This window comes from Hoplias malabaricus, chromosome 1 (genome assembly GCF_029633855.1).
Source record: "Hoplias malabaricus isolate fHopMal1 chromosome 1, fHopMal1.hap1, whole genome shotgun sequence".
NCBI classification, from domain to species: Eukaryota; Metazoa; Chordata; class Actinopteri; order Characiformes; family Erythrinidae; genus Hoplias; species Hoplias malabaricus.
Genome location: NC_089800.1, coordinates 8,109,407 through 8,136,770, shown reverse-complemented (window position 1 = coordinate 8,136,770; position 27,364 = coordinate 8,109,407). Strand labels below are relative to the sequence as shown.

The window sequence follows — 27,364 nt, the reverse complement described above, 5'->3', positions numbered from 1 at the left end:
TGCTCATGAATCTACTAAAAGCTAAATTCTACCCTTGCTACTGTCATCTTTATTCAAGGCATGGCAACGTAAGAAAGTTGTTGTGTTGATAACAAAAATTGTTCACTTATTTGCTCATGGTCTTGTCCAGATGCTCCATTCCCCTCTGGCTCCTCAGTCCCGCTCCCCTCAGATGGTCTGCTGCCTCCAGGTTTAGTCTCTTATGAAGTGGTCATGCAGTCCACGGGAGAAATTACCTGAGTCCTTGTCCTTGACCATGGCGAAAGTCCCTTTGTGGGTCTTTACCAGCTACTTGTTTCCAAATTGCCAGCTGAGCCTCTGCCAGTTTACACTCTTCTTTTTTTTGCTGTTCAAAGTCTTTTCTGCGTGTGCAGCAAACTTCTCCACATAAGCAATGCATTTCCACATATGCACGTCTCCCATTTGAACTGCCAACACTCTCCAAAGTTCATGTAGACTTGGATGGAAAGTCTCACAGAACTGTCTGAGGTGTTTACAGATTTCCTCACCCCTGTCACTGACATCAGCCCAAACACTTGTCCTACATCATCACCCATAGGCACTTGCAGCATTGGCATGCTAAACTGCTCTATCACCTCCATGAACCCGGAACTTCATCTTCTGCATCATTTTTCAGTTTGGGTTGAAGTCTGTTGCAGTCATCTTTGGAAATGTGGTCGAAGAAACTGTGTTGTCTCTCCAGTCTTAACTGTCTCCCCGGCAGCCCCTACTGCATGCTTCAACTGTTGTTGTGGCTGTGTGGTCAGCGTCGGCTGCTGCAGCTGTGTCAGTAGCACTGCCTGTGCTGTCGACTGCGCTACAGTGGACAGAGGTGCAGGTGGCGGTGGATGTGGTGCAGGTGAAATCAGTTGAGGACACACATCCAGGTCCCAGTCAATCTTCGGATGATGGCCATACTCAGGAGGCGCATTCGGAGGAAGCCATTTTGGAGCCAGAGCAGGAGCTGGAGCATATGAAGAAGTAGAGCGAACATAAGACACACATCAGTTTTTTTTCTTTTATATTCATTGCTTTTTTTTTTTTTTGTTCTGTGCCTGAATTCTTTTTCTGACTCACCCTTCAACAGGTCTAAAGCTCTCCAGTCCACCACAAATGGCTCTGGAAATTTTTCTGGATTCTCTTATCCATTCTAACCGTTTAGCACTGACGTTTCCTCCCACAGGAAACCCCATTTTAACCCACTCTTAATCTGCCTCACACTACTTGGCCCATACTCATTTAGCATGTGTCGGTACTCATTTCACAATGATAACAATTATCATATATTATCATTTAATTATTACATATTATCATGTTTTAATACTCAAAGGGACATGTGAAAAAGGAAGCTTAATAAATAGGAAATCAACAAATACACTATTTGTCTAAATGTTTATAGACAGCCCCTTACAATAGAGAATTCAGTGACAATAAAGTACCACTACGTAAGATTTAGTATTTTTGCTCCTGGGCCCCCCCTACTGTTACAGAGTGTATTAACTTTTATAGCACAAAGACGTGTTGGGAGGGAGGGGTGTTTTTCTAGCCTCCTCTAAAAGTTACATAGTGCGGTTTCTGCAGTGCTGAACCTGGAGAAGCAAAGACAGAAGCTCTGCTCTCCCTATTACATGTCAGGGAAGCATCACAATGATTTTGAAGTTGCAATTTTAAGGTAAAAATACTACCTAATGTTACTTTAAGGTGCACCTACTGTAGATACCTTTGTGTTTTGTGCAAAAACGGTTTGTATAGTTTCTATGGTGTTAGGATTTCACTGTAAGGAACTCATACTTACCTGGCAGGGCTGACACCATGATCACGAAGGTGGTTCACCCAAGGCGAGGACCTTGCGAATTCACCAAATGTGGAAATCTCTACTGCGTAATTAAAGGGCAGCCATGGCCTTACAGATGTAATCAACTACGGTGTATGCGTAGCTGTATTGGTACATATACAACACAAATGAATTTCATTGGGGCATAATTATGAAAACTGTGAAACATTATGTAATTTACACATAAAAATGATAGATTTTCATCTCATGGTGCTTCACGTACCACTAATGGTATGCGTACCACAGTCTGAGAACCACTGTACTAGGCATTAGTCTGGGGTGGGGGGGGGGTCTGCCTTTCCACCACTTGGAGCCTCACAGAAATGTTCCAGCAGCTTCTGTGCAAACAATAGAAGCTGTTCCTCCAGAAAACAAACTCCATATAATCAATCACCATCATATATAATATACCGAAAATTTCTGAAAAAATGCTGGATGAGCTGCTGTCCACAAACATTTGACCACAAGGTACCAGCTGCCCCCCTTTGATCTTGTAATGGACTCTAAGGGTCCATTGTCTCTATTCTGTAAATAACAACAGACGCTTTTAACACGGCTTTGTGAGGTTACTAAATCTGCCCTGTAATTTCACACATTAGCCAAGTCAAACCAAAATGAACCCACACACACACACAGACACACACAAACACACAAACAAACACCAGGCTAGACTTATAAATATAGCAGATCTGGAATGCAGCAGTGTCAGGCCAAAACAGCCATTATCCCATTCAACAATTAGAGCTGCATAATTACTACACGCTTCTTATCGTCTTATATCACACACTCTGCTCCGCTCTGTGTGAGTGTGTGTTGTGTTTGAATAAGAGTGTGATCGCTTGAGTTTCATTCAGTCTCCAGGAATGTGTGGGTGTGTGTCATCTGTCACAGAGACACAACACTGAACCTCTGTTGGCATTGTTTTTATTCTGTTGATGAATTGTTCTGTTAGGGGCTGAGATATGGTCTGATCTGAGCCGAGCTCTTGTTCTCTGATGATGAACGATTTCTCTGATTAATGATTAATTATTTAGCTGTAATGGGTCATGTCAGGTTTAAAGATGAAGGGCGGCATGGTGGCGCAGCAGGTAGTGTCGCAGTCAGACAGCTCCAGGGACCTGGAGGTTGTGGGTTCAAATACCGCTCCGGGTGACTGTCTATGAGGAGTTTGATGTGTTCTCCCTGTGTCCGTGTGGGTTTACTCCGGGTGACCTCCTGTGAGGAGTTTGGTGTGTTCTCCCTGTGTCCGCATGGGTTTCCTCTGGGTGACTGTCTGTAAGGAGTGTGGTGTGTTCTCCCTGTGTCTGCGTGGGTTTCCTCCGGGTGACTGTCTGTGAGGAGTTTGATGTGTTCTAACTGCGTCCACGTGGGTTTGCTCCCACAGTCCAAAAACACACGTTGGTAAATAGATTGGCGACTCAAAAGACCGTAGGTGTGAGTGAATGTGTGTGTGTGTGTTGCCCTCTGAAGGACTGGCGCCCCCTCCAGGGTGTATTCCCACCTTGCACCCAATGATTCCAGGTAGGCTCTGGACCCACTGCGACCCTGAACTGGATAAGGGTTACAGATAATGAATGAATGAATGAAAATGAAGGTTTAAAGATGGTTGTTGTGGTAATGTGTCTCTGAGATACCCCCAAAAGAATGTTTTGACTATTCCAAACACACACACACACACACAGAATTACACTGGCAGCTCTTCATGGTCTTTGTGCCGTTGTCCTGAACTTGGTACTTGTCCCAAGCTGCCATTACCAACAGAACTAGAGATCTCATGCTCCTGTGGGATAGCTCAGTTCCTTCCGTCAGTATTTTTAGTGTGAGAGAGAGAGAGGTCAAATTCACCTCTCTCCCTTTATCTCTCTCCCTCTCTGTTTCTTGGTGCTACTCTCTCTCCTCTTTCTTTCATTCCTTATTTCTTTTTTCCTACTCCCATTTCTCTATCTCTCTGATTCGTCTTTCTGTCTCTCTCTCTTTCTGTCTCTCTCTCACCCTCTATTTCTCATATTTTTTTCTCTTCTCTCCCTACATCATTTCTTCAAAGCTGAGTGTGAAAGAAAAGCTGTGAAGTTCCACTGAGGCGATCAGTGACACACAAAACCAGCTGTAAGAATAAAACAGGAGATCCCAGTGTCACAAGGGGTGCCCCCCCCTTTATGAAGCTTTTATACGAATCACTCACAGACACTAATGTGAACCATCAGAGCAGGAAGATCCCCGGTGATTTACAGCAGTTAAGTGTCGTTAGGAAGCAGTGTGGAGTCCGGCCTGATTCAGGCTGAAATTGACCGAACGCGGACGTGGCTTTAACGGACGAGCTGCTCCACTACACACTCACAGCACCTCTTCACTGATATGATCTTTAATGGAAATCAAAGCTTGTAAAACCATAGTGGACTCAGACTGGACTTGTGCTGACATACCTTTCTCTCCACTAAGGTCACTCTGGTCTGATCGATAAGCTGACGGACCAATTACAGGCTGGGACTGACATTTGTGTGTGTGTGTGTGTGTGTGTGTGTGTGTGTGTGTGTGTGTGTGTGTGTGTGTGTGTGTGTGTGTGTGTCTGTGTGTGTGGACATCTGATCTAGGTATTCATCACGCTGTGGGGACTGAAATCTGTTTACACACTGGGACTTGTTGTCCTTATGGGGGAACAACAATCATATTCCTTTAATGTTAATCATTACATTTTAAGGTGAAGAATTATTTGAAAATACTTTGGAAAATACATTAATGACATGAAAAAAAAAACAGCTTAAATAATCTATCACACCATTTACTTGCTATAACTTATTTAGCCCAAAGTAATCTATTATTGTGGGTTCAAGTGACGCTCTGGGTCTGTGAGGAGGAGAAATGTTGGTGTGTTCTCTCTGTGTCAGCGTGGGTTTCCTCCAGGTGCTCACAGGGTCCAAAAACACACTGTGGTTGGTGGATTGGTGACTCAAAAGTGTCCGTAGGTGTCAATGTGTGAGTGTGTATCGCCCTGTGAAGGACTGGCGCCCCCTCCAGAGTGTGTTCCTGCCTTGCGTCCAGTGATTCCGGATAGGCTCCGGACCCACCGTGACCCTGTACTGGATATGCGGTTACAGACAGTGAATAAATGAATGAATAATCTATTGTTGTTGTTACTATTTAAAGTAACACTATGTAAGATATTTTTTTCTACAGTTGCAGAGTGTAATTCATTTTTACAGCACTGTCCTCAAATCAAAGGGTAATGGGAGGGAAGGGGATGTGTGGTAGCCTCCAGAAGTTACATAGTACAGTTTCGAAAGTGCTGTTCTCCCTATCACAAGTCAGTTTAGCATCACACTGGCTTTGAAGCTGTAATTTTACAGATAAATACTAATTAGTGTTGCTTTAAATACAGTGAGAAGCAAGTGTGTGTGTTTAAATGTGTTAAAGTGGTTTATTTTGAATATAAATTGTAGTTTATTTGGCTTCTGCATAAATTCTGTGTGTTATTCTGTGATTCTGATGATTTCACTGTTAAAAAACAGTTAAAAAAAAAAAAAACTCCCTCTATAAGCAAATATAGTGTGACAACAAGGTTGTCCGTCCAAGGTGGAGTGAATAAAACTTCTGCTTAACAAGCATAATCTCTGAGCTTTTAGGAGCGTGGCTCCTCTAATGTGACGTCAGTGTGTGTGTATAAGTGTTTGTGTATAATGTGTGTTTATGACAATAATCTGTCGTACAAGTTCACCTTGCTCTCTGTTCTAAATGTGTGCTGACGGAGATTGATTCAGCCGATTGACTCCGGACTCCAGGACGTAATGACATTGTCTGGGTGTGTGTGTGTGTGTGTGTGTGTGTGTGTGTGTGTGTCTGGACAGGGATATGTCTGGACGGAAACAAACCCACACGAGATGCACTGCCTTTTGACCACAGTTCTGGGAAGGCTTTAACTCATATTTTAGAACATAGTTGTGAGGATCTGATTGTATTCAGCCCTGTGAGCACTAGCGAAATCAGGTGCTGATTCAGGACGACAACTTCGTGATCACAAACACCACTCCAGGTCATTCCAAAGGTACCATTGCATTGCATGTGGTGTGTGCACCTTAAAGGCACCAGGTAGTATTTATATCTTAAAATTACAGCTTCAAAATAATTGTGATGATTCATCGACCTGTAACAGAGAGAATAGAGTGTCTGTTGTTACTACTCTTGTCGTTAGCACTGAAGAAACTGCCCTGTGTAACTGTTAGAAGATATAGGAAACCACCCCTTCTCCCTCCTCCTTCTCTCCACCTTCCCCTTGATTTCAGAATAGTGCTGTAACAGTGAACTACACTCTGCAAATATAAGGGGAGTCCAGGAGATACTAAAAATACCAAATCATACGTAGTGTTGCTTTAAAGCATCTCAGTCCAATTAAGAGTGTCTAGAATCTTTTGAACATAGTGTGGGATTCAACCTGAGGAGTGATAGTAGTCGAAAGTTATTTGGTTCACACACACACACACACACACACGCACATGCACACACACTTTTATTAGGCACTAAGTAGTAGTCTGAATGCTACACTGAAGGTTTGCAGTGCTGAGTGCATAATGCTCTGTTGTAACGCATCTCAGTGGGAGTGCATCAGCTTTGTGCTAAAAGCTATTCTCCTGCCACAGTACACACACACACACACACACACACACACACACACACACACATTTGAAAGCCGAAGTGTGGGAATGCTGCGTTTGGTCCAAAGTGGTGTCCAGCCAAGCACTTTCTCTGAGCTTCTGCAGCAGTGGTAAAAAAACAAAACAATTTTGACCTTTGGTGCTGAGCTGACATTCTGATTTCGTGCAAAGTGAGTGTTTGCATGTGTGTGTGTGTGTGTGTGTGTGTGTGTGTGTGTGTGTGTGCATATAAGCATGAAAGATTCTCAAAAACCTATTTATATTCCACTTGAAGGGTATATTCTCTCTTGTGTGCCTGAGGGCTAATGATCTCTCTCTCTCTCCCCTCTTTGTCTAGTGGGATATTTTTTGATGGAAATCACACATATAAGATTGAACCAGGAGAAGACGACAGTGGTAATGTAAGTACAGCTGTGCAGTTCATAATTCATTCATTCATTCATTCATTCATTCATTCATGGTCTGTAACTGCTTATCCAGTTCAGGGACGCGGTGAGTCTGGAGTCTACCCGGAATCACTGGGTGCAAAGAGGAGACACACCCTGGAGGGGGCGCCAGTCCTTCGCAGGGCACAGTTCATATATATATATTTTTTCTGGTGCATAAACATTTATAAAACGTAGAACCTGGCTCTGCATTTACAATATTAGCATTACAAAGAAATGTTGTATACATATAATTTATTAAACTGGACTACAGCTGCAAATAAAAGTGCCCCAATTATCCCAGATTAAACCCCAGAATCTCATCTCTTCTCCCACATTACATTCATATTAGAATTTAAAATAATCTCCTAATACTATGTGTCTTAGACACAGTGTCTTAGATGTATCTCTACATCTACAACTTCATACAGCAGACACTGTAGCCCCTGCCTCTATATCAGTTCCAAAAACTGATGCAACTGTTTCCTTAGACTTATGATGTAAGGAACCCTGCCTGAAGATGTTATTGGAACGCTGCAGTTTCAAGGCGTAAATACTAGGCTATGGGGTTGACTGCTTAATTCATTCATGATACGTCTTCTAGCTTATAAACAACACCCCACGGACATGTTAACGAGTTTAATAAGGTTAACATGTAGCCCAGCGCCTGCTCCTGCAGGCATCGTCAAGAAATAATTTGAAAGGAGTCAGGCCTAACATCTGTCCGATGTTAATTATCTGCAAATATCAATGGTTTTTCCTAACGTTGTGCATCCTTTAAGCATTGTCCCAGGCCAAGCTAAAACATTCAAGTCACCATCTGCACATGGTCTCAAACCCTGGAGCGTTCAAGAGACTGTTGTTTTCAACCGGACTATCTGATCATTAAGAGCACTGTTATCTCAAGGCTCCTTGTTATTTTTACAACTCTACTGACACAGTTAAGTTGTTGTTCAGAATAAGCATATTGTGTATGTTATGTGGGCAGCACAGTGGCGCAGCAGGTAGGGTCGCTGTCACACAGCTCCAGGGTCCTGTGGTTGTGTGTTTGAGCCCCACTCTGTGTGACTGTCTGTCAGACGTTTGGTGTGTTCTCCCTGTGTCTGTGCGGGTTTCCTCCCATGGTCCAAAAACACGCCTTGGTAGGTGGATTGGTGACTCAAAAAGTGTCCATAAGTGTGAGTGTCTGAGTGAATGTGTGAGTGTGTATCGCACTGCGAAGGACTGACACCCACTTCAGGGTGTGTTCCCGCCTTGCGCCCAGTGATTCCAGATAGGCTCCGCACCCACCGCAACACTGAATCAGATAAGGGTTACAGAATATGAATTATTGAATACATGTATGTTATATGGTGAAGCACCATTTACCATAGAACAAGCAATTCCAAAAGCAGAGCCTTTGCTTGATAAAAGGTAAGCCAGAGAAAACACAATTATTATACACACTGACCATGTGGGAACTTTAACTTGTCCACAGCCTGAGGTCTAGGGGCAGAGGCTCAAGCACCTGGGGTCCTTCTGTTCACATTCTTCAATCTCATAGTAAATCAGTGACAATAACAAACCATACTTAAGCCCTATTCGAATGGGATTAGTTTTACAGGGTGAGCTTGGGTAATGTCAGTTTACAACAGGACTTCAATAATATTTATGAGGCATTCACACTGGATAAGAAATCTTGGAATAAATGCTTGAAAAGCTTTTGTGTGCATGTTTTTCACAGTATGGATCAGACACATCAGTGCTACAAGAGTTTTTAGACTGTCGGTAATGTCCTAAGAACAGTCTCCAAACAAAATATCTAGCCCTCAGTGACCTCATCTAGCCCTTTATAACAGACAGTGGGTGAGATGGTGGCATGGTATTTAATAGCAGTAACCAGGGATACATGTTCATAGCCCATATGTAGGCTACTATTACGCACAAAACATACTTACCTGTAGTTTCCAGAAGCTTCACTCTGATGAGTAAACCTATAAGGTCATCTCCTGGATTTGAGTGTGGTGCTTCGTTCAACACCTGATGTTTACTTTGTTCTCGACCAACCTGATTTGTGCTTTACACCTCAATTCTTGATAAAATTCCTTAATGATCACATTATGACAGAATACTAAAATATATGTCAGATCACACAAGGTTAATATGACCATTTTTTATTATTTTTACAGGTAATTTTACAATAGATAATCAGGAATATTTCCTAAACGTGAAGTGCTGAAATGCTCTGTTCGCAAAGAACTAAATTCACTAAGATTCTCTGCTAATATCTACATTACCCCATTTCCACAGGTAAATCTGATTTTACAATCTGATAAATTGGCTTTACAAACAATTTATCCCTGGAAAGATACACTCTCTATTCACACTTTGTGTCAATGAGTTCAGTCGTTTTTAACTGAGATCTGCTTAGGCTAATTGAAATGGCCATTAGCTCATGCGTGCACAAAGAAACGTTCCCTTTGTTTCTCCCTGGCCGGGAGCACTTGGGCAAAAGGAATGACCCATAACTCTTTAACAAGGGGCTATTTCTGGCCCAGCAGGTCATATCAGAATCCATCGCTTAATCAATAATGACATCTGAGCCTTTGGTTCCATGTCAGCAGGGCTAGTGCTATTAGCTACTAATGGCTGCTAGCGCAAGCAAACCTAATACAATAAGACACAGAGTACAAAGCTGGGCTACTTCTTTTGTTGCGGTAATGAAAAAGCTAAATATTTGTACAGAATTTAGAGTGTTTTTTATACCCTTAGAGGACTGGGAGGGAGAGATGTCATCTCTCAACCTTCCTCTCATAATTCATTAAAAGATTGAGAGCGCTAATCTGATTTAGCCATTAGCGGGCTGACTAATTAAGGCAGGTGAATGGTGCGGCTTTGAGATGCCATGGAGAGCTGGTTGGGGACATGAGAGATGAGGGTGAAGAGTTACAGTGTCAGACGTATCAGTTTTCCATGGGCTGGGCATTTTAATAAGAGAGAGAGAGAGAATGAGAGTAATGGAAAAAGTGTTTCAGAAGTGTTGCTTAGGCCGTGGAAACAGATATGCCTCCATTTTGATGCATGTTTTCATCGACACCTCCTCTGCTAGATGCCTGTCTAAATTACACCACTTCCATTCTGCTTATATGTCTGCACTACTTCTTAGGGCCTAGGTGCGGGCGCACACACACACACACACACACACACACACACACACAAACTCTTATATCTGTGAATTGTGGGGGCATTACATAGACTTCCATTCATTTTTGTGGAGTCTGAACCTATACCTAATCCTAAACTTAAAGGAACACTAGGTAAGATTTTGGGTTTTTTGTCGCTGGGGCTCCCCCCTAGTGTAATTTATTTTTATAGAACTGTACTGAAATCGCCTTCCGCCATTACTACCATTCCAGGTAGGCTCTGGACCCACAGCGACCCTGAACTGGATGTCGGCCATAACAGACAATGAATGAATGAATGTACTGAAATCAGTAAGGGGTGTAGTAATTTCCTATCCTTCTCAAAAATGACAAAGTGCAGTTTCTGCAGTGCTGAGCCTAGATTAGAAGCAACAGATGCTCTGTTCTCTCTATTACAGCTCAGAGAAATATCACAATGACTTTGAAGCTGTAATTTTAAGATAAAAAAATATTACATAGTGAAATGATTTGGTGTTTCCACAGTGTGAGTGTGTAAACAGGTTTTAGCCCCTACACTGTGATAAATTCCTGGTATACACATACACACATACTATTGTCCAAGAGGGAGTGTGCATACAACATACCACGAGCAGCGGGTAGCAGTTGGGTCTTAGGTGCCTTGCTCAAGGTGGATGATGATGGAGGAGGCTATGCTGTTTCTTCACTACCCCATCCACTAACCTTTAAGCCAGAGCTATGCCCCCACCTCCCACAAACTAATAGTTAAAAGTGTTACATTTATTTCACTGTTTACTTTTAGTTGGAACACCTACTAGAGAGCTGTCCAATCAGGATCCCCCAGGATCTAGTTGTTACAACCAACCAGGCTCACTAATCAGTTAAGGCTTCGGGAGCCGAACCGAAGGTCTTGCATGTTACATTTACCATAATGTACCTTTAACCACTTAGCATGGCTGAGAAATCCCTACTATTGGCAGAGAAGTAATTCGACCAATCACAAGCCTGCTATTCTGAAGGAAGTCATCTCAGACGTGGCCATTCCAAAATGAGACAAATATACCGCACTGCAGAAACTCTAATATTTTACATTTAGAGGAGGGTAGGAAACTTCTCTCTCTTTGATTTCAGGAGAGTGCTGCAAAAATCAATTACACTCTGCAACTGTAAGTGGAGCTCAGGAGCAAAAATACCAAATTAAACCTAGTGTTGCTTTAATGCACTAAAGATAGCAGACTCCCGATCTAAGTGTGTGTGTGTAAGGCCTGTGGCTGGGACTGTTTTACAGACCTCATCCATAAGTCGATTTGTGACCTGAGAGCTGTGTTTTGCGTAAGAGTGGGTGCTGATGTGTTAAACCTCCAATGACACACGTGTACCATCATCACACACTACTTTAGTGTCAGTCCTAGACTGAGAATGAGCCACCAGCCAAATAATATATGGTCAAAAGTGGTCCAGTGATCGGAAGCTAACCAAAGATGGTTAAAGGTGAGGCTTGACATACTATAGTCTGTAAGTGTACACTTGTTTAGTGGACCTCTAACGTAGGCAGTGAGAGGACGTACAAGGTCTGTGTTTCTAATTAAGTGGACGATGAGTCTTCAGATGCGTGGACTTTCTCTCCATTAAGAGCTTTTTTAAATGGAAGAGGCCTGTGGTGGTGTAAGCCCTGGGAGTTTTGATGCGGTATGGGGCACGCTACAGAATCTAACCACCATGCATTATTCATTCCATCCGGAAAAGTGCTCTGACGTGGGAGGCATGGAGTGCAGAAGAGAGAGTGAGTGATAGAGTGATGAAAGAGGATGAACACAGAATCCTCTGTATGTCTGCCGCAGAGGAAAATATGGACATGCCTACTTTAAGATGCACCCAATTGTGGACACAGACATTCAGTTGTGCACACGCAGCTTGTATAATCTCCTAAGAACAGCTCTGGAGCAGTCCCACATAACTCTCAAGTCACCATGCCTAATGCATAGCAACCCCTTAGCAACCACCAGGGGTTAAATAGCAATGGCCATGCTAGATTTCAACCATCACCTGGGATAGTATAAAAAACTCTAACAGCACTTTCTCAACCACCTGGGATAACATAGCAACATCCTAGCAACACCTTAGCAACCAGATGGGATGGCATAGCAATGGCCTAGCAGTACCCTAGCAACCACTCATAAGAACATAGCAGCCCCTTAGGCAACCAACTGGGATAACAGCAACCGTCTAGAAACACCTGTGACACCACCTGCTTTAGCAACCACCTGAGAATAAATAGCAACATACTAGGAACACCTTAGTGTCACCGGTGAGCAGGGAGGCGAGGATTTTATTTAAACAGGACCAAACCAAAACAAACATGGGCAATACAAATTGAATAAAGACAAGACTAAACATAACAGGATTAAACAAGCACAGACAGGAAACAGCCATGAACCAGGGTAGACATGGGAGACGCAGAGACAGAGAAACACACACAACACCAGACCAAGGAGCACTCAAACCACAGGGGTATACAACGACAGGACAAACGAGGAACACCTGGAGACAATAATTGGACAGAGACAGGACTAGGGCGAAGACAGGAACAACAACAGAACCATGCACTAAATAAGCACAGGGCCAGGGCGTGACACTTAGCAACCACATGGGATAACATAGCAACAACTTAGCAATCATCTGTGATAACATAACATCCTACCAGCACATTAGCAACCACGTGTGATAACACAGCACCATCTCAGCAACCACCTGTGATAAAATATCATTCTAGCAACACCTTACCAACCACATGTAATAAAATAGCAACGTTCTAGCAACACATTATAGCAGCCAACTGGGATTGACATACCAATCCCTTAGCTGCTAATTTTGGTAACATGGCAACAGCTAAGCAGTGACATAAATAAACACCTGTGATAGCATAGCAGCGACTTAGCAATCACCTGGGATAACTGCACCATTCTAGCAACACTGCAAAGCTACATCTCAACAGTCACATGGGATAGCAAAGCAATGCCATTTAGTAACCTTAGGAAACACATGTAATAATGTAGCAACCCCCTAGAACCCACCTAAACTAACATAGCTGTTAGTTTAATTAAGCCAGCTTCAGAATCTGTTTATGAATATGAAGTATTTCTTTAAGCACTGTGTGCACTTGTCTAGTTGGCGCTGTAGAATCCAATGTCTTATAGGTCCTCTTGGGACGTATTCCGGTTGCAGTTGTGTAGACTGCAGTTAGGGTTTGTGTGTTTTTCCTGGGTCTTGATCATGTTGTTGTGGTTTCTGTGTTCCTGAATCTGTCAGCAGGGGATTGTGGGTAGTGTGTGGCTGTGTACGGCTGTAAAGACTGGCAGGTTTGAGCTCCTGAGGCTTGTTAATTCACTGACAGAGTCTGATAGATCTGACCAGCTCCATGTTTACTTTGCTTGCAGGCTTGGCTGTCTTTCTCTCTCTCTCTCTCTTGATAATTCTCCCCTTCTCTATTTCAGTGGGCTAAAATAAGCACATTAGACACACATAACACATGACAATGCCTTCTGTTTGTTCTCATTCTGGTTATGGCTTTATCCTTCATTTATTAAAATCCTCTTCTCCTCTGCTTCTATTTCCACCTCAAACAAGGTCAGAGAGCGACACTTGCAGTCATCTGCCAGCACATACTCTAGATCTCGGTTAGATGCTACTTGTAACACTTAGAAGGCTATAGTTATTGCTGTTGACTGGCTGTAATGATGGAATTACTGACTTAATTACTTCCACAGGCGGCACGTAGGTGCTGCTGCAGGTAGTGTCTCTGTCACACAGATGCAGGAACCTGGAGGTTGTGGGTTCAAGTCCTGCTCCGGGTGACTGTCTGTGAGGAGTGTGGTGTGTTCTCCCTGTGTCTGCGTGGGTTTCCTCCGGGTGACTGTCTGTGAGGAGTGTGGTGTGTTCTCCCTGTGTCTGTGTGGGTTTCCTCCAGGTGACTGTCAGTGAGGAGTGTGGTGTGTTCTCCCTGTGTCTGCGTGGGTTCCCTCCGGGTGACTGTCTGTGAGGAGTGTGGTGTGTTCTCCCTGTGTCTGCGTGGGTTTCCTCCAGGTGACTGTCTGTGAGGAGTGTGGTGTGTTCTCCCTGTGTCTGCGTGGGTTACACCCAGTGATTTTGGGTTGGCTCCAGATCGACCGCGACCATGATCTGAATAAGCACTTACAGACAATGAATGAATGATGCTCATTTCTAGCCGCTGCTGTTCTCATTTACAGATCAAATCTCATTCAGCTTAAAGTGAAACTGTTCTGTGGTTAAGCTGTGCTTAAAATTGCGTCTGTAAACTTTAAGCAGATTATTTTCTTTTTTTGTGATTAACCGCTTTGTCTCATATTAACCATCCAGAAAGCTTTGTTGTAGGCTACACAAGAATGAACCTCACTGGGAAATGATTCATTACTTTCAGTAATAATAGTTTCAATAAAAATAATTGATTAGAGGCTCACGAGGGGAGCTTAAGTTTTCAATATTGCTGTTGCAAAATGTATCATTAAGTTATTATATTAAACACCCCATTCATGTTATATAACCTTTCATATTCTATGTTAAAATAAATAATACCTACTCTGGTGATCCTGTGTGGGTCCTAATGAGGGGGACTAATGAAGTATGCAGAGCAGTGGTATACTACAGCTCCTGTATGGTCAATGTAGAAACAAGGAGGTAATTTAATGATTAATGTTCTAAAATATGTCAAATTATAGTGCAGAGTTTTTTAATTAGTGTTGCTGAGCATAGAATACTGGGAAAAAGATATAAATTAAACACATAACGTGCCTTGCGAGTGTGTTCTTAGCAAAAAAAATCAACAAAATACTTGACATTGGGTGCCCAAAGTTTTGTACAAAACTATACATGACTCAGCTCTTTTAAAAATAATAAAATTAATTATTATTATTATTAATAGTCATTCCCGGTGGGTTTGTTTGGACCAGTTAGTGCTGACGGTAGTGTACACCCATGAGGTATGGGTAGCGCTCTCCTTGATGACCCGTGATCCTGTGATCTGATTCGTTCAGACGTGATAACAGCCCATAGAGACGAAACCTCTCTGCTAGGCCATATGGTCCATGCATCTGTCATCCGCAGCGCTGCGGCAGAAAGAGGAGAATTGTGTCCCTCCATGGCCTCCATACCGTCTCTCACTGTGGGACGCTGCGACTCAAGGCCAAAAGCATCCAGTATCCTACTTACCTTTACTTAACCCCTGAACAACCAGAGCCCAATGGGATCATTTTAGGATCAGAGGATATGTTAATCATAGTGATTAGCTAAAACATATCTATAAGGCAAGTGTGTATAGTTCATTAGATTTAAATAGTTCACTAGATTTAATTTCAACCCAGTTTAGTCACTGCCAGTTTCACCAATCCCACACCCCCCAAATACACAATGTGAGACAAACACATTCTTCTTTCAAGACACTCACCAACTGCAGCTATCACAACCCTACTGAACAGCTCAACATGCTTGGAGGAGAATGCAAACTGCCCAGATCTGCTATGCCAGCTGACAGATGTCCACATTAGCTAGCCTCAAATTGATTGATTTAGTGAGAGAGAGGGTCATCCTACCATTTGTGCTATATTGGACTTAGCCAGGGTTGGCTGAGGTATCACCAAGGATCGAAAGAGTGACCTGACCGGTGATCTCCAGACGAGAGCACCAACACAAGACCCGTGGTCTAATTACATGTTGTGTGATTAAAAATAAGACTCCAAATCATCTATATGCAACAACCTCAAATGTCTTATTCTTCTGCACATTTCTGTATAATTACGATGACATAAAATGAGCCATAAAGTGATGTTTAAATATTCCCCAATATGTTAAATTTAGGAAATGAGCATCATTTGTATTATAGGTGACATATTGTACCTTCATTTCACAAGTTTATGGTCTTAATGACACATCTGTGACAGGCTTTGGTGATCAAACAACACACCAGCGCTCTCCCCCTGTCTAAACAGCTCTGTCCAGCGCCTGTTCCTTTTAATGAGAATGAGCCACTGCACAGGTTCTCCATATTTAAATAATTGAGGGCAGCCGTGTCCTGGTGGTTAGAGAACTGGGTTTGAAACTGGAAGGTTGCCGGTTCGATTCCCAGAGCTGGCAGGTCATGACTGAAGTGCCCTTGAGTAAGGCACGTAACCCCCAACTGCTCCCCAGGCGCCGTGGCTAGGGCTGCTCACTGCTTTGGGCATGTGTACTTACTGCCCCCTAGGATTCACTAGTGTGTGTATGTAAATGTGTGTTTCACTGCACGGATTGGGTTAAATGTGGAGAACAATGTGAAATGATGTGTTCTATTTAGAGAGTGTGTATTGGAATCTACCAAACAGAAAATCAGACCAGTACATTTGCATGTGATTGTATGATTTTGAATCTGGACTTACTCAAATTCTGCTGTATTTTGTTTAGACTCATTGGGACATTTTCTGAGTTTTGTATAATTTAGACCTTGAAAGTCTAGTCCACGTAAACCACATGTGTATTATGTGGCAGATGCTGTTATTAAGAAGGACTTCCTGTTTTAATCATGTTACAGACGACAGTAGACGAATGTAGAGTTAGGAGTCTTGCCCAAGGATTCTAATGTATTGTGATGTGCTTACCTAAATGGGGAACTGAGCCCTATTTCTGCATAGATTGCAGATGGCACTTCAGGTAGTGTCTCTGTCACACAGCTCCAGGGTCCTGGTGTTGTGGGTTCGAGCCCTGATGGTCTGTGAGGTGTTTGGTGTGTTCTCCCTGTGTCTGTGTGGGTGTCCTCCGGGTTTCCTCCCACCGTCCAAAAACACACGTCGGTAGGTGGATTGGCGACTCAAAAGGATCAATAGGTGTGTGTGAATGTGTGAGTGTGTGTCTCCCTCTGGGGCGTCTTCCTGCCTTGCTCCCAGTGATTTCAGGTAGACTCTGGACCCTGAACTGGATAAGAATTCCAGACAATGAATGAATGAATGAAAATTAGGGGGTGGGGTTTATTATGGGAGGCTTTATGCCAGCTCTCATCACCTCTGGCAGGTGGGGATGGTTGAGGTGGAGAGTAAGTGGGGCTGGGTAAACCCCACACTACTGGTACGCAGTAGTCTTTCACACACACACACACACACACACACACACACACACATCCAACATCCTTCAACTCTCATGGCCAAAAAAAGCCCACAGAAGTGTGCCATCCCCCAACCTGCTTTCTATTCATGATCCACTTCCCCAGAGAGAACAAGCTATGATACACACCCTCACACACACACACACCCTGCCCCCACATCACACACACGCACCCGGCCCATCTCACTTTTATGCCAATACATCTGAGAGACCATCTGCCTTCCACCCCTAATCCTTCACAGAGCACCCCCTACTCGTGTGTGTTCAGGGTGGGGGAAGGTGTTTCACATTACAGTCTAAAAATGGAAGCACGTATCGATTTTTGGAAATGCTTTTCTGTAAGTTATGTTTCTTAAAGGTACATGATACCTACATAAGTCTTTTATGGCAAGTGACATAAGCCTACAATAACATTTGTGCTAACGCTAATTAATTATTGAACAAATTTGGCCACAAATGCCCCATAATTCACTCTAATGTAGTTAGTGGTTTTATTTAGTGACGTAAACACAGCGTCGCTACTATTGGGTTCAGAAGTTAGATTTCATTTTATTTATGCTGAAATATGTATTAAATATCATAATTAACTCCCACTATTACTCTCTCTCTCATACACACATTACAGCCCTCTCTATTAAAGCTTTTGTGTCCGGTGATAAAGTGGTTCCTGAAACATTTACTTCAAAAACCAATTAAAAATAAAAAAATAATCAAAACTACACTGAGATATTATAATGAAGTTAAAATGGTTTCCTCTAGTCAGTGTGTCATGCATATAACACTAAACCTGTATCTTCCTCCCAATAAAACAAGGAAGTACTAGCATTTATACTTTATTATTCATGCATTTATTCATTATCTGTAACCCTTATCCAGTTCAGGGTCGCGGTGGGTCCAAGCCTACCTGGAATCACTGGGTGCACAGCAGGAATACATCCTGGAGGATGCGCCAGTCCTTCACAGGGCAACACACACACTCACACCTTCACTCACACCTACGGACACTTTTGAGTCACCAATCCACCTACCAACGTGTGTTTTTGGACTGTGGGAGGAAACCCATGCAGACACAGGGAGAACACACCACACTCCTCACAGACAGTCACCCGGAGGAAACCCACGCAGACACAGGGAGAACACACCACACTCCTCACAGACAGTCACCCGGAGGAAACCCACGCAGACACAGGGAGAACACACCACACTCCTCACAGACAATCACCCGGAGTGGGAATTGAACCCACAACCTCCAGGTCCCTGGAGCTGTGTGACTGCGACACTACCTGCTGCGCCACCGTGCCGCCCTTACTTTATTATTGTGAATATATTTTCAGATCAATAGACACTACTAATATAAATGTACTTCCATTGTGTCGATCTTACATTGATGCATTCATTCATTCATTGTCTGTAACAGCTTATCCAGTTCAGGGTCCTTCTTACATTAATTCTTCTGTTTTAATGTGAAAGCTTCAGTCTTAGATAGGGGCAATGCAATATAATCAGGATTAACCACAGCAGATTGTGCGATTACTTAGTTACTTTTTTCTTTTTATTGGTCGACAGCCCTAACATATTTAAAGGCATATTCTTACAAGCGTTATTCCAGTATCTATCTGAGGAAATGTTACCAACCACAGGTGTGTATGTGTCATGTGGCCTTATGAACAGTGACCTACAGCAATGTTACAGATGTCAGTTTGTCAACAACCAGAGTAAGAGATTGGATGGTTATAGCTCCCAACAATATCGGACTCCCTGAAATATTTTGGAGGGGGGAGGTGTAGCAAGGCAAATGAGAAAGGCATGGTTGAGCACTGCTAGCATAAGATGGATGAGTTTGTGAGACGGCGCTCAGGTAAACTTGTTTTGTTTGAATTACAATGTTTAAAATGAATGAATTAAGCTTGACAGTGCTATCTTCAAAAGGAGGGCACTATCTTCTCAAAAGTTTGAGAAACACTGACCTTTACCCATCATTCCAATAACTACTGCGATGTACTGCATTGTCGTTGGCGGTGGCAGTATTTTCTGACATTATTCCATTAAAAACAATGGAACATCCAGTTGGGATACACTAAAATGGGAATTGTGGGCCAATGCCAGTATCCAGTTTTTTCCGTCTAGAGAGGGTGATACTGCCTGCTTTGCATTCATACATATCAAAAAACCAAAGCATTTACATATACTGGCCTTTTTACATGCTGGAGTGTTTTAGTGTTTAGCAAACAGAGCAGCCAATCAGAACAGAGGGTATTTACATATCGTTCTTGTAGTCAAAGTAGCATACGTAGCCTGTTGAAGTGTAAACGATGAAGACGCATTGGGACAGGTCACATCCAAATGAAACTTGGTTTTGGTAAGATCAAATCACACAAAATATATCCTTAAAATCATGGCCTTATAACATGTCCATGCACTTTGGTGCCTGTTAGTTTATGGAATGTATCGTTCCCAAATCTCTAACAGGAATAAGATGAGACAGTAACACACTCATCTATAGCAATATCATGGTCTTTGGTGGTAATTAGTAAGCCTTGGGTTCTAGCAGAAGCTCAGTTCTTTAGCCTTAATAACCCTTGTGAATACGGATTATGAGCATGTGCAGGGGTAGATGTTGAGTTACTGGAGCCATAGCTGCTGCCTTCCATGTTATTTTCATGTTGGGATTTAAATGAACTGGATTTAATGGAACTGGTGCTTTGCATCAGATTTTGAAGAATTACCACCTTAATTAAATTAAGTTCTCTGTTGGAAAAGAACTCTAACTCTACCTTATTCCCACTGCACACACTGTGATGAGGGGAGAAGAGGCACCTTGGCCTTGGCATCATCAGGTATCAAACTGGTGTGCTCCCTGTATTTTTGTAGCATAGCAGTATAACAGCAGCTAGCTCACCCCTAATAATCAAAGCTAGTAATCTACTGGCATGTTTCCACTGGCCAAATCTGGTCCAGCTCCCTGGAATCGGGTACTTATTTAGTCCCTGCTTGTTTACAGTTCCAACCGAGCCGAGTAGGTACTAAATGTGATGTGTAAACACTGCAGAGCGCTGATTGGCCAGCGAGAGCTGTCAATCACCACGGAATGCAGAGCTCCAGCACAAACTCGCAATCTTTGAAGTTACTGCAGATTTCACATTTGTTTTTGTCCGACTCAGTGGCAGCTCGTAATATTTTGCAGAGGGGTTTCGAAACGTTTGGGCAGATGGTCGGCGAAGATCTCCAGGGAAAGCTGGATGTGCAACAAGGAAAACTGATCTGTGAGAACTGGGGCGCCGAGAAACAATAACAACACGCTAATATACGATGAGTAAACAGCACTTAACTTTACCACAGGCGTTGTTATGGATTTCAAGGCCTGTGGTTCCGGTTAGAGATGGGATTTGGCAATGTCACCGGTCCAAAAGGACAAACGGCTAGGGTTATGTACATCCTTTATTATTTCATATTATTCAATATGAATTCAGCTTGACTAGCATGATAACTAGAGGACTTTTGTTTTACTGGATGTATATATGCAGTTGAGTAGCTGGGAATATAATGGCTTGTAAAATTTGGCACCTTGGTACCTTTACCAACACGGTAAGTCTGGCAAAAAAATGCAGTTCAATCAAACAGCTCTATCTGAGCATGACTGTGACTTTATTTGATTCTACACTGGGCCTTCTCTTTAAGGCTGGCCATTTAATGTCACATGGGCCACCTGAGCCTGTGGCAGGTGACTCTGTTGTGAGGGACAACCACCAAATACAGCACTCACGAGAGAGGGGAGCTCTACACGGCTCTTTATACTAGATCATCAGGACTCAAAAACAATGGTAGTGCTCCATTTTAACCGCCATTCATTCATTATCTGTAACCCTTATCCAGTTCAGGGTTGCGGTGGGTCCGGAGCCTACCCGGAATCACTGGGCGCAAGGCGGGAATACACCCTGGAGGGGGCGCCAGTCCTTCACAGGGCAACACACACTTATGGACACTTTTGAGTCGCCAGTCCACCTACCAATGTGTGTTTTTTGATCGTGGGAGGAAACCGGAGCACCCGGAGGAAACCCACACGGCCACAGGGAGAACACACCAACACCTCACAGAGTCACCCGGAGTGGGACCTGAATGCACAATCTCCAGGCCCCTTTAGCTGTGTGACTGTGACATTACCCCCTGCACCACCGTGCCGGCCCGATCCAAAATTTCCCAGGCAAAATAATACACCTATTACTACTATTTTTAATAAAGTTATTTTATTAAATAGAACAATCTAGTCATTAGTGCCCTATGAAGAGGTGTTGAAACATACAAAACAAAAGGCAGTGTGAAGGATGAATAATAATAAAAAAAGGTTTGTGATAAAGTATACAGTGTTACATATTTTAAATCACCATAAGGCAAGTATGGAATGACACAGGTAGCATTTAATTCACTTAACCACAGCGACTCCCACTCCTGCACATTTCAGCCGAACTAAGCCATGGCTCATTATGCTTTCAAGGCACAGGCGCTGAAACCGGTCATTCTGAACAGGGCTGTTTAGATGCTGCTGTGGTGTTTGGTCCTTGTGGTATTCTGACCCAAGCACTTCAGTTTCATTAAGGCCCCAGAACTGTATTCACTTGTGAAAAAGCAGTAGAATATTGGTCTGTCCCAAATCCTAGTGAGCTGCCTGAGTAGGCACGGACTCCGTAGACAGCTGTGTAAGTTGGCAGTGCTAAAACGGTCATCTGTCCTCATAAGGCAGATTATTGAGATGCTGTAGTTAGAGAGCTGTCAGGCCTTGTTTCCTCCCACGACTGGTGTTTATTTCCCTCAGTGTTTCAGCGCTGTGGAGTCTAGTCTCTAGTCTTTAAATCGTTTTATTCGTGATTTTAATTATATTTGCTCTGGGAGTAGAGAGAAATAGACAGTTGTGCATCATGGGATTGCCTTCGTGACCGAGGTATGGTTCGTGCTGCCTTAAAATTCGGCCAGATTAAGGTACCTCAGTAAGCAGCGTATTTAAGGTGTATAAGAATTAGGACAGTCTAAATGTCTGGAGCGCAGACTACGACGTAAAATGCTCTATGAAGACAGTTCACTAGGTTTTGGGACACATCCACTGTCTCCTTCAAGGCGTTCATGTTCAAAAGCTTCAATGTTAGAAAATAATAAAAATAAAAACAGAGTAAAAAGATTTAAAACCACTTCAAATGATGTACAAAAATAAGCACGAGACATAATTAATAAAAGTACACTTCCCTTAAAAATAGCTACTAAATTACATTAAAAATCTGAAGTCAATACAGTAATAAATATTGCTTCATTTTTGAGGGATATTTCCCTCCCGCACACTGCCCAACACATGTAACAAAGGCAGTGGAACAAAACAGTGTTTAATCTTATTATAACCGTGCGTATTAGTAATGCTGAGCTATGGAGGATAGCATCCCTGAATACTATTTACGAAAAGGCACAAGACAAGCTACGAAACCTCAACAGTGGCTTAACCATGTAACTGAGGTATTGACCCTAACGTGTGTGAGTAGTGTCCTTTTTAAAAATAAAGTGTGTGCAGTATTTAGAAAGCAGTGCATGTTAATGTAGAAGTGTTAATATTAGAAATATAGTGATGAAGTGCAAATACAGTGTTGCTTATAATAAAGTAACTTGATTTTCTTCTAGTGACTTGAAGATCAAGAAAGCATGTTATTTCCAGAAAACCACAATTCAAGCCAAAATGGCAGGGAGCTCCCTCTTGCCAACCAGAGGAGTCCCAGCTATCCAAAAACGAGGGCAGCTTCTTCATCTGTGTCACACACATAAAACGGTGGCTGGACAACCTCATGGGGCAATAAGACTAATCCTCATGTAGGTTTGTATCAGTAGCAGAATCACAGTAGCAGAAAAACATACCCCTGGTGAACTTTTTAACTGGTGGTATATTCAGAAAAGCAGGGGTAATTCTTCTCTATTTGAATCCTGGCATTATTTGATTTCTAATACAGCTGGTTTCCCTGGTTGTCTTTTCCCTTTCTAGAGAGGCACACAGCTGGTCAGTGTTGTGGAAGTACTATAGATACCCACAAGATGTTGAGAAAAGCTTTTTATCATGAAGTAATATCATGGTGCCTCTTTATTGGTGCCCCTCTGTTAGAATAGGGATGTCGATTTCTATCCCAGACATTCGTGATCTTGTGGAATAGCGGTTTCCTGCGAATCTCTGTGAGGGGGCATAGCCTTGTGATGGAGCATGTGAAGGGGCATAGCTTTGTGAAGGGGCATAGCTCTGAGAAGGGGCATAGCTCTGAGAAGGGGCATAACCATAAGCCTGTGAGGCTCCTGCTTCTGATCCATATCTGTCAGGGACAGACATTTGAGCCATGTAGACTTGGGGTGGTACCGGCTGGGGAGGTAGAGTAGGGGGACATCCCTGAACCGGCAGGAAGGCTGGGGCATCTAGGACAGCAGGGGGGAAGGGCTGAGGTGCGTAGGTAACTGGCGAAGGGAGACCGTTTGTCATTAGAGGCTGGGCTGACAGGCTGTGTGGCATTGAGGGAACCTCGGGCAGAGGCAGCCAAAAAGGCGATGGGAGCTTCTTACACATGCAGTACCACATGAATATCAACAAGGAAGCAAAGATAACTCCACCTGCTCCACCGATAGATACATATACAGCATACTCCACAGCGAATAAGTTATTGAAGCGAGCGTTCAGGTCCTTGGTGTGGAAGAGGAACCACACGGACGGGGGCATGGCAATAGCTCCAGCCAGAAAGAAGAATGTCCCAGCCACCAGGTGGCAGCCCGAGCTGTTGACCAGACAGTGGCTATTCTTGATGTCATCTGGGGTTTTTGAACAGCATGCAGTCTTGCACATGCCTGTCAGGCTTATGAGCAGAGCCAGACCGGAGAAGAACAGAGCTGTTAAGAAAAAAACACAGTTTGTAGTTAGCACTGTACTGTGTTGTATACTATTAGATTTCCTTTATCTACAAAAGTAGGAGTGAAAATGTAGTGTAGGGAATGTTCATAATTCTGGGAATAATTTTTAAAAAAATCTAACAAGATAAGCAAAATAGAACCTGTCCAACTGTCCTAACTTTACATTTAAACTGAGAACCTTTTGCAAATTTGTGCAATAACCAACTATTTGTTTTTATTAAATAACAACCTAATGTTATTTACCACATCTACTGCTGCCAACAGTGTTTTAAAAATGCTTCAATCTTGCAAAATAATAAGAAAGCATTGTTAATATTGTTCCCTGGGACAATAACCTACCTGTTGGTAAGCAGAACTGGAGCAGCCTGAGGTCCAGCTGGTCTACCTTAGAATACCAATCAGCATCAAAGTAGTAGCATCCTGTGTAGCCCTCTCTGTGGACACACTTGGTCCACAGGCCGTCGTATACGGTGATGTTTTTGGCATTACGGTTAAAGGTGAGCAGCCGGGTGGTCCTCCACTGCGGGATCACTGTGGCAACAGCTAAAGCACCCACTGAGAGCAAAGCGATGATGAATGCAAATGCGTTTGTGGCATGGATGTCACGGCAAGACATTGTGAGCGACTGTTGTGGCTCCAAACCTGAGAAAAACGAGCGGTGGATTAGAAAAATATTTAAAGGACCATTTGAATGCCCTTTTTTGAGTGTGTATATTTTTAAAGCATATACAGGCTATATGTGAAATTGGGCTGGACAATAATTCAATATCAATATATATCGCAATCTAAAATGTTTCAATAACAATTATATGATTTTTAAGCACATTTTCAATATTTAAATATACATTATTTACAACATCTGTCATCGACTGAAGATCATTAAAGGGCGCTGTCGTCAGTTTAGTACTTAATTTAAAATATAATTTTTAAATATTAATATTGACAAATCCAATTGGTTTATGTTTGATGGTGATGTCATTTTTCTTCTTTATTTGTTTGGAAGTTTATAATCTTCATATCGATATCTGAATTCTATCATATCGTGATTTTGATTTAGGCCACATCATCTAGTCAAAATATACAAATGTAAATAAACTGCAAGCAGAAACTTTATACCAAAATTAAACCTTTTTAAATATATTTTATATCATTTAAAAAATGTACCTTAATGTCACTGCTTAATGACTGGTTTTATTAGTAGTTCTCAGGGACCCCACAGAGTAGATATATTTCTTCACCCCTACACACAATATAAAGGGACAGAAGAAAAACAAATGTGGACCTCCTGGGGGTTTCTGATAGCACCACTGAGTTACAAACCAATTTCTCTGTCTGTAATAGTTTCACTTGACTACATTCCGAGGAGTGGAAGGTATATATATTTATATATATTTTCACATAAGTAATGTGTGATTATTATACCGCTCATTTGAACATTTGTGATCTGTTTGTTTCCACTGAGGTTCTCAGGGAACCTCAGGAGGTCCATATATTTCTTCTGTGTTTGAATTGTTAGTTTGGGCGAAGCAAAATATCTACTCTCTCTCTCTCTCATGTTCTACTTATACATCTATAATCAGTGTATAAACATCTACAAACCTATAAAATTTAAGACCACTACAGCCTTTCCCCTGAATAATAAAACTGAGCAGAGAGCATATGAACTGTCTCACTCCTGTAAACATTATCAACAGTGAAAATGGCCCAAATTCCATTCACAGAGAGCATTGTTGAGTTCTTGCCTTCAACCTCTAATTAAGGCCAGTGTGAAAGCAGCTACACAATAACCTCAAACAATAAACAATACATCTCTGTCAAGAGCCGAATCCACAACACAAATGACTGTTAGAGTGGCTCAACAATTACAGACTGTAGCCTATCTGTAGCTCTGCATAAGTCAGGGGTGGGCAATCTTATCCGCAAAGGGCCGGTGTGGCTGCTGGATTTAAGTCCATTCAGGCTCAAGCACACCTGATTTCACTCCTTTAATTAGTTGGCTTGAGTAAAACAAATGATCATGTGACCTCCTGGTTGGTTGGAACAAAAACCAGCAGCCACACCGGCCCTTTGCGGATAAGATTGCCCACCCCTGGCATAAGTTGTTATCCCACTTTCACCCTGTTCTTCAATGTTCAGGACCCCCACAGAGCAGGAATGATATGGATGGTGGATAATTCTGAACCATTCTTGTGCTCATACATGTGGATCAGACACAGCATTGCTGCTGGAGTTTGTGAAGTGTCACTGCCCTGTGATGGACTGATGCCTGGTCCAGAGGCTCCAGACCCACCACTGTGACACTGAACAATAGAATGCAGTTACAGAAAATGAGTCAATGAATGGTGTTTGACATTGCTGGACTGAGAATAGTCCACCAACCATTTGATACTGACCCAACAGCATCTTGTGAAGGACAATGCGCACAAGTAACAAAGTATGAAGAGCAACAGATGGACTACAGTCTCTAATTGTAGAACTACAAATAGCCCCAGTGGTTAATGGAACTTATAAAATGGACACTGCACAGAATCAAGGAGGTTTGTGATGTTTTGTCTTATTGGTAAATTATACATACGTTAGCTATATCTGGCTGTTAAAATTGAACTGGTAATTCTTAGTTCAGTACGTAGTATTTATTTAAATCACCACGCCGTACCTCACCGTAATCCAGTTCACTAGACAGACAGTAAAAAGTAATGTATATGTGAAGTGTTTTTGTCTCTAAGCAGTATACAACCCTGTTAGCCACATAGCTAACACCTCCCCAAAGTTTAAAGCGAGGAACCTGTCGCTCTCCGCTGTGTCTCGAAGCTCTCCCCGCGCACTCTGTCGTGTGATATGAACGTACCTGTCCGAGAGCAGATTTAATGACTCCGTTCTTGTGAAATGTCGGTCATTTTCTCTTCTTTTCTTCGTTTCTCGCTCCTCCGCTCTTCTCGCACAATAGTTAACTCGGGAGGGACTTCCTGAGGCGCGTGAACGGGCGGGCTGTTCTGACGTCATGCGCGTTCACGCGTAAACAAAAGGAGCGCAGCAATCAAAACAAGTGTTTACAGTCTCTCCCTCTCTCTCTCTCTCTCTCTCTCTCTCTCTCTCTCTCTCTCTCTCTTTCTTTGTCTGGCTTACAATTTTAAAGGTTTAAGACCAAAACAACAATATTCAAATGTAAACATTTTTGGAACAAAAATAATAATACTACTAATAATAATGGAGTCGAATATCCTAAGAGCGTTTGGTGTGTGTGTGTGTGTTGGA

The 27,364-nt window shown here is 42.6% G+C and overlaps 2 protein-coding genes across 5 annotated transcripts in view; one reads left to right on the top strand and one right to left on the bottom strand.

Annotated features, from left to right (window-relative positions):
* Positions 1-27,364, top strand: part of adam22 (ADAM metallopeptidase domain 22) — a 131,124-nt gene that overhangs the window by 63,372 nt on the left and 40,388 nt on the right. For 2 of the 3 annotated variants that reach the window (XM_066645547.1, XM_066645540.1), the window contains exon 6: positions 6,818-6,881. In XM_066645547.1, coding sequence (XP_066501644.1) covers positions 6,818-6,881 — 64 coding nt within the window. Of the gene's footprint in view, positions 1-6,817; positions 6,882-26,026; positions 26,647-27,364 lie in introns of those variants that run through there. The other variant, XM_066645555.1, reaches the window with a different exon arrangement.
* On the bottom strand, positions 21,455-27,088 carry cldn12 (claudin 12). 2 transcript variants are annotated; one of them, XM_066645576.1, is made up of 4 exons: positions 26,958-27,067; positions 25,274-25,349; positions 24,449-24,751; positions 21,455-24,088 (listed from the first exon to the last, which is right to left on the bottom strand). In XM_066645576.1, the coding sequence occupies exons 3-4, from the start codon at positions 24,723-24,725 to the stop codon at positions 23,301-23,303; spliced, it is 1,065 nt and encodes a 354-aa protein (XP_066501673.1). In that variant the 5' UTR covers positions 24,726-24,751; positions 25,274-25,349; positions 26,958-27,067; the 3' UTR covers positions 21,455-23,300. The 2 variants fall into 2 exon arrangements, with proteins under 2 accessions (XP_066501673.1, XP_066501665.1); XM_066645568.1 differs by lacking the exon at positions 25,274-25,349 and having other exon boundaries at positions 26,958-27,088.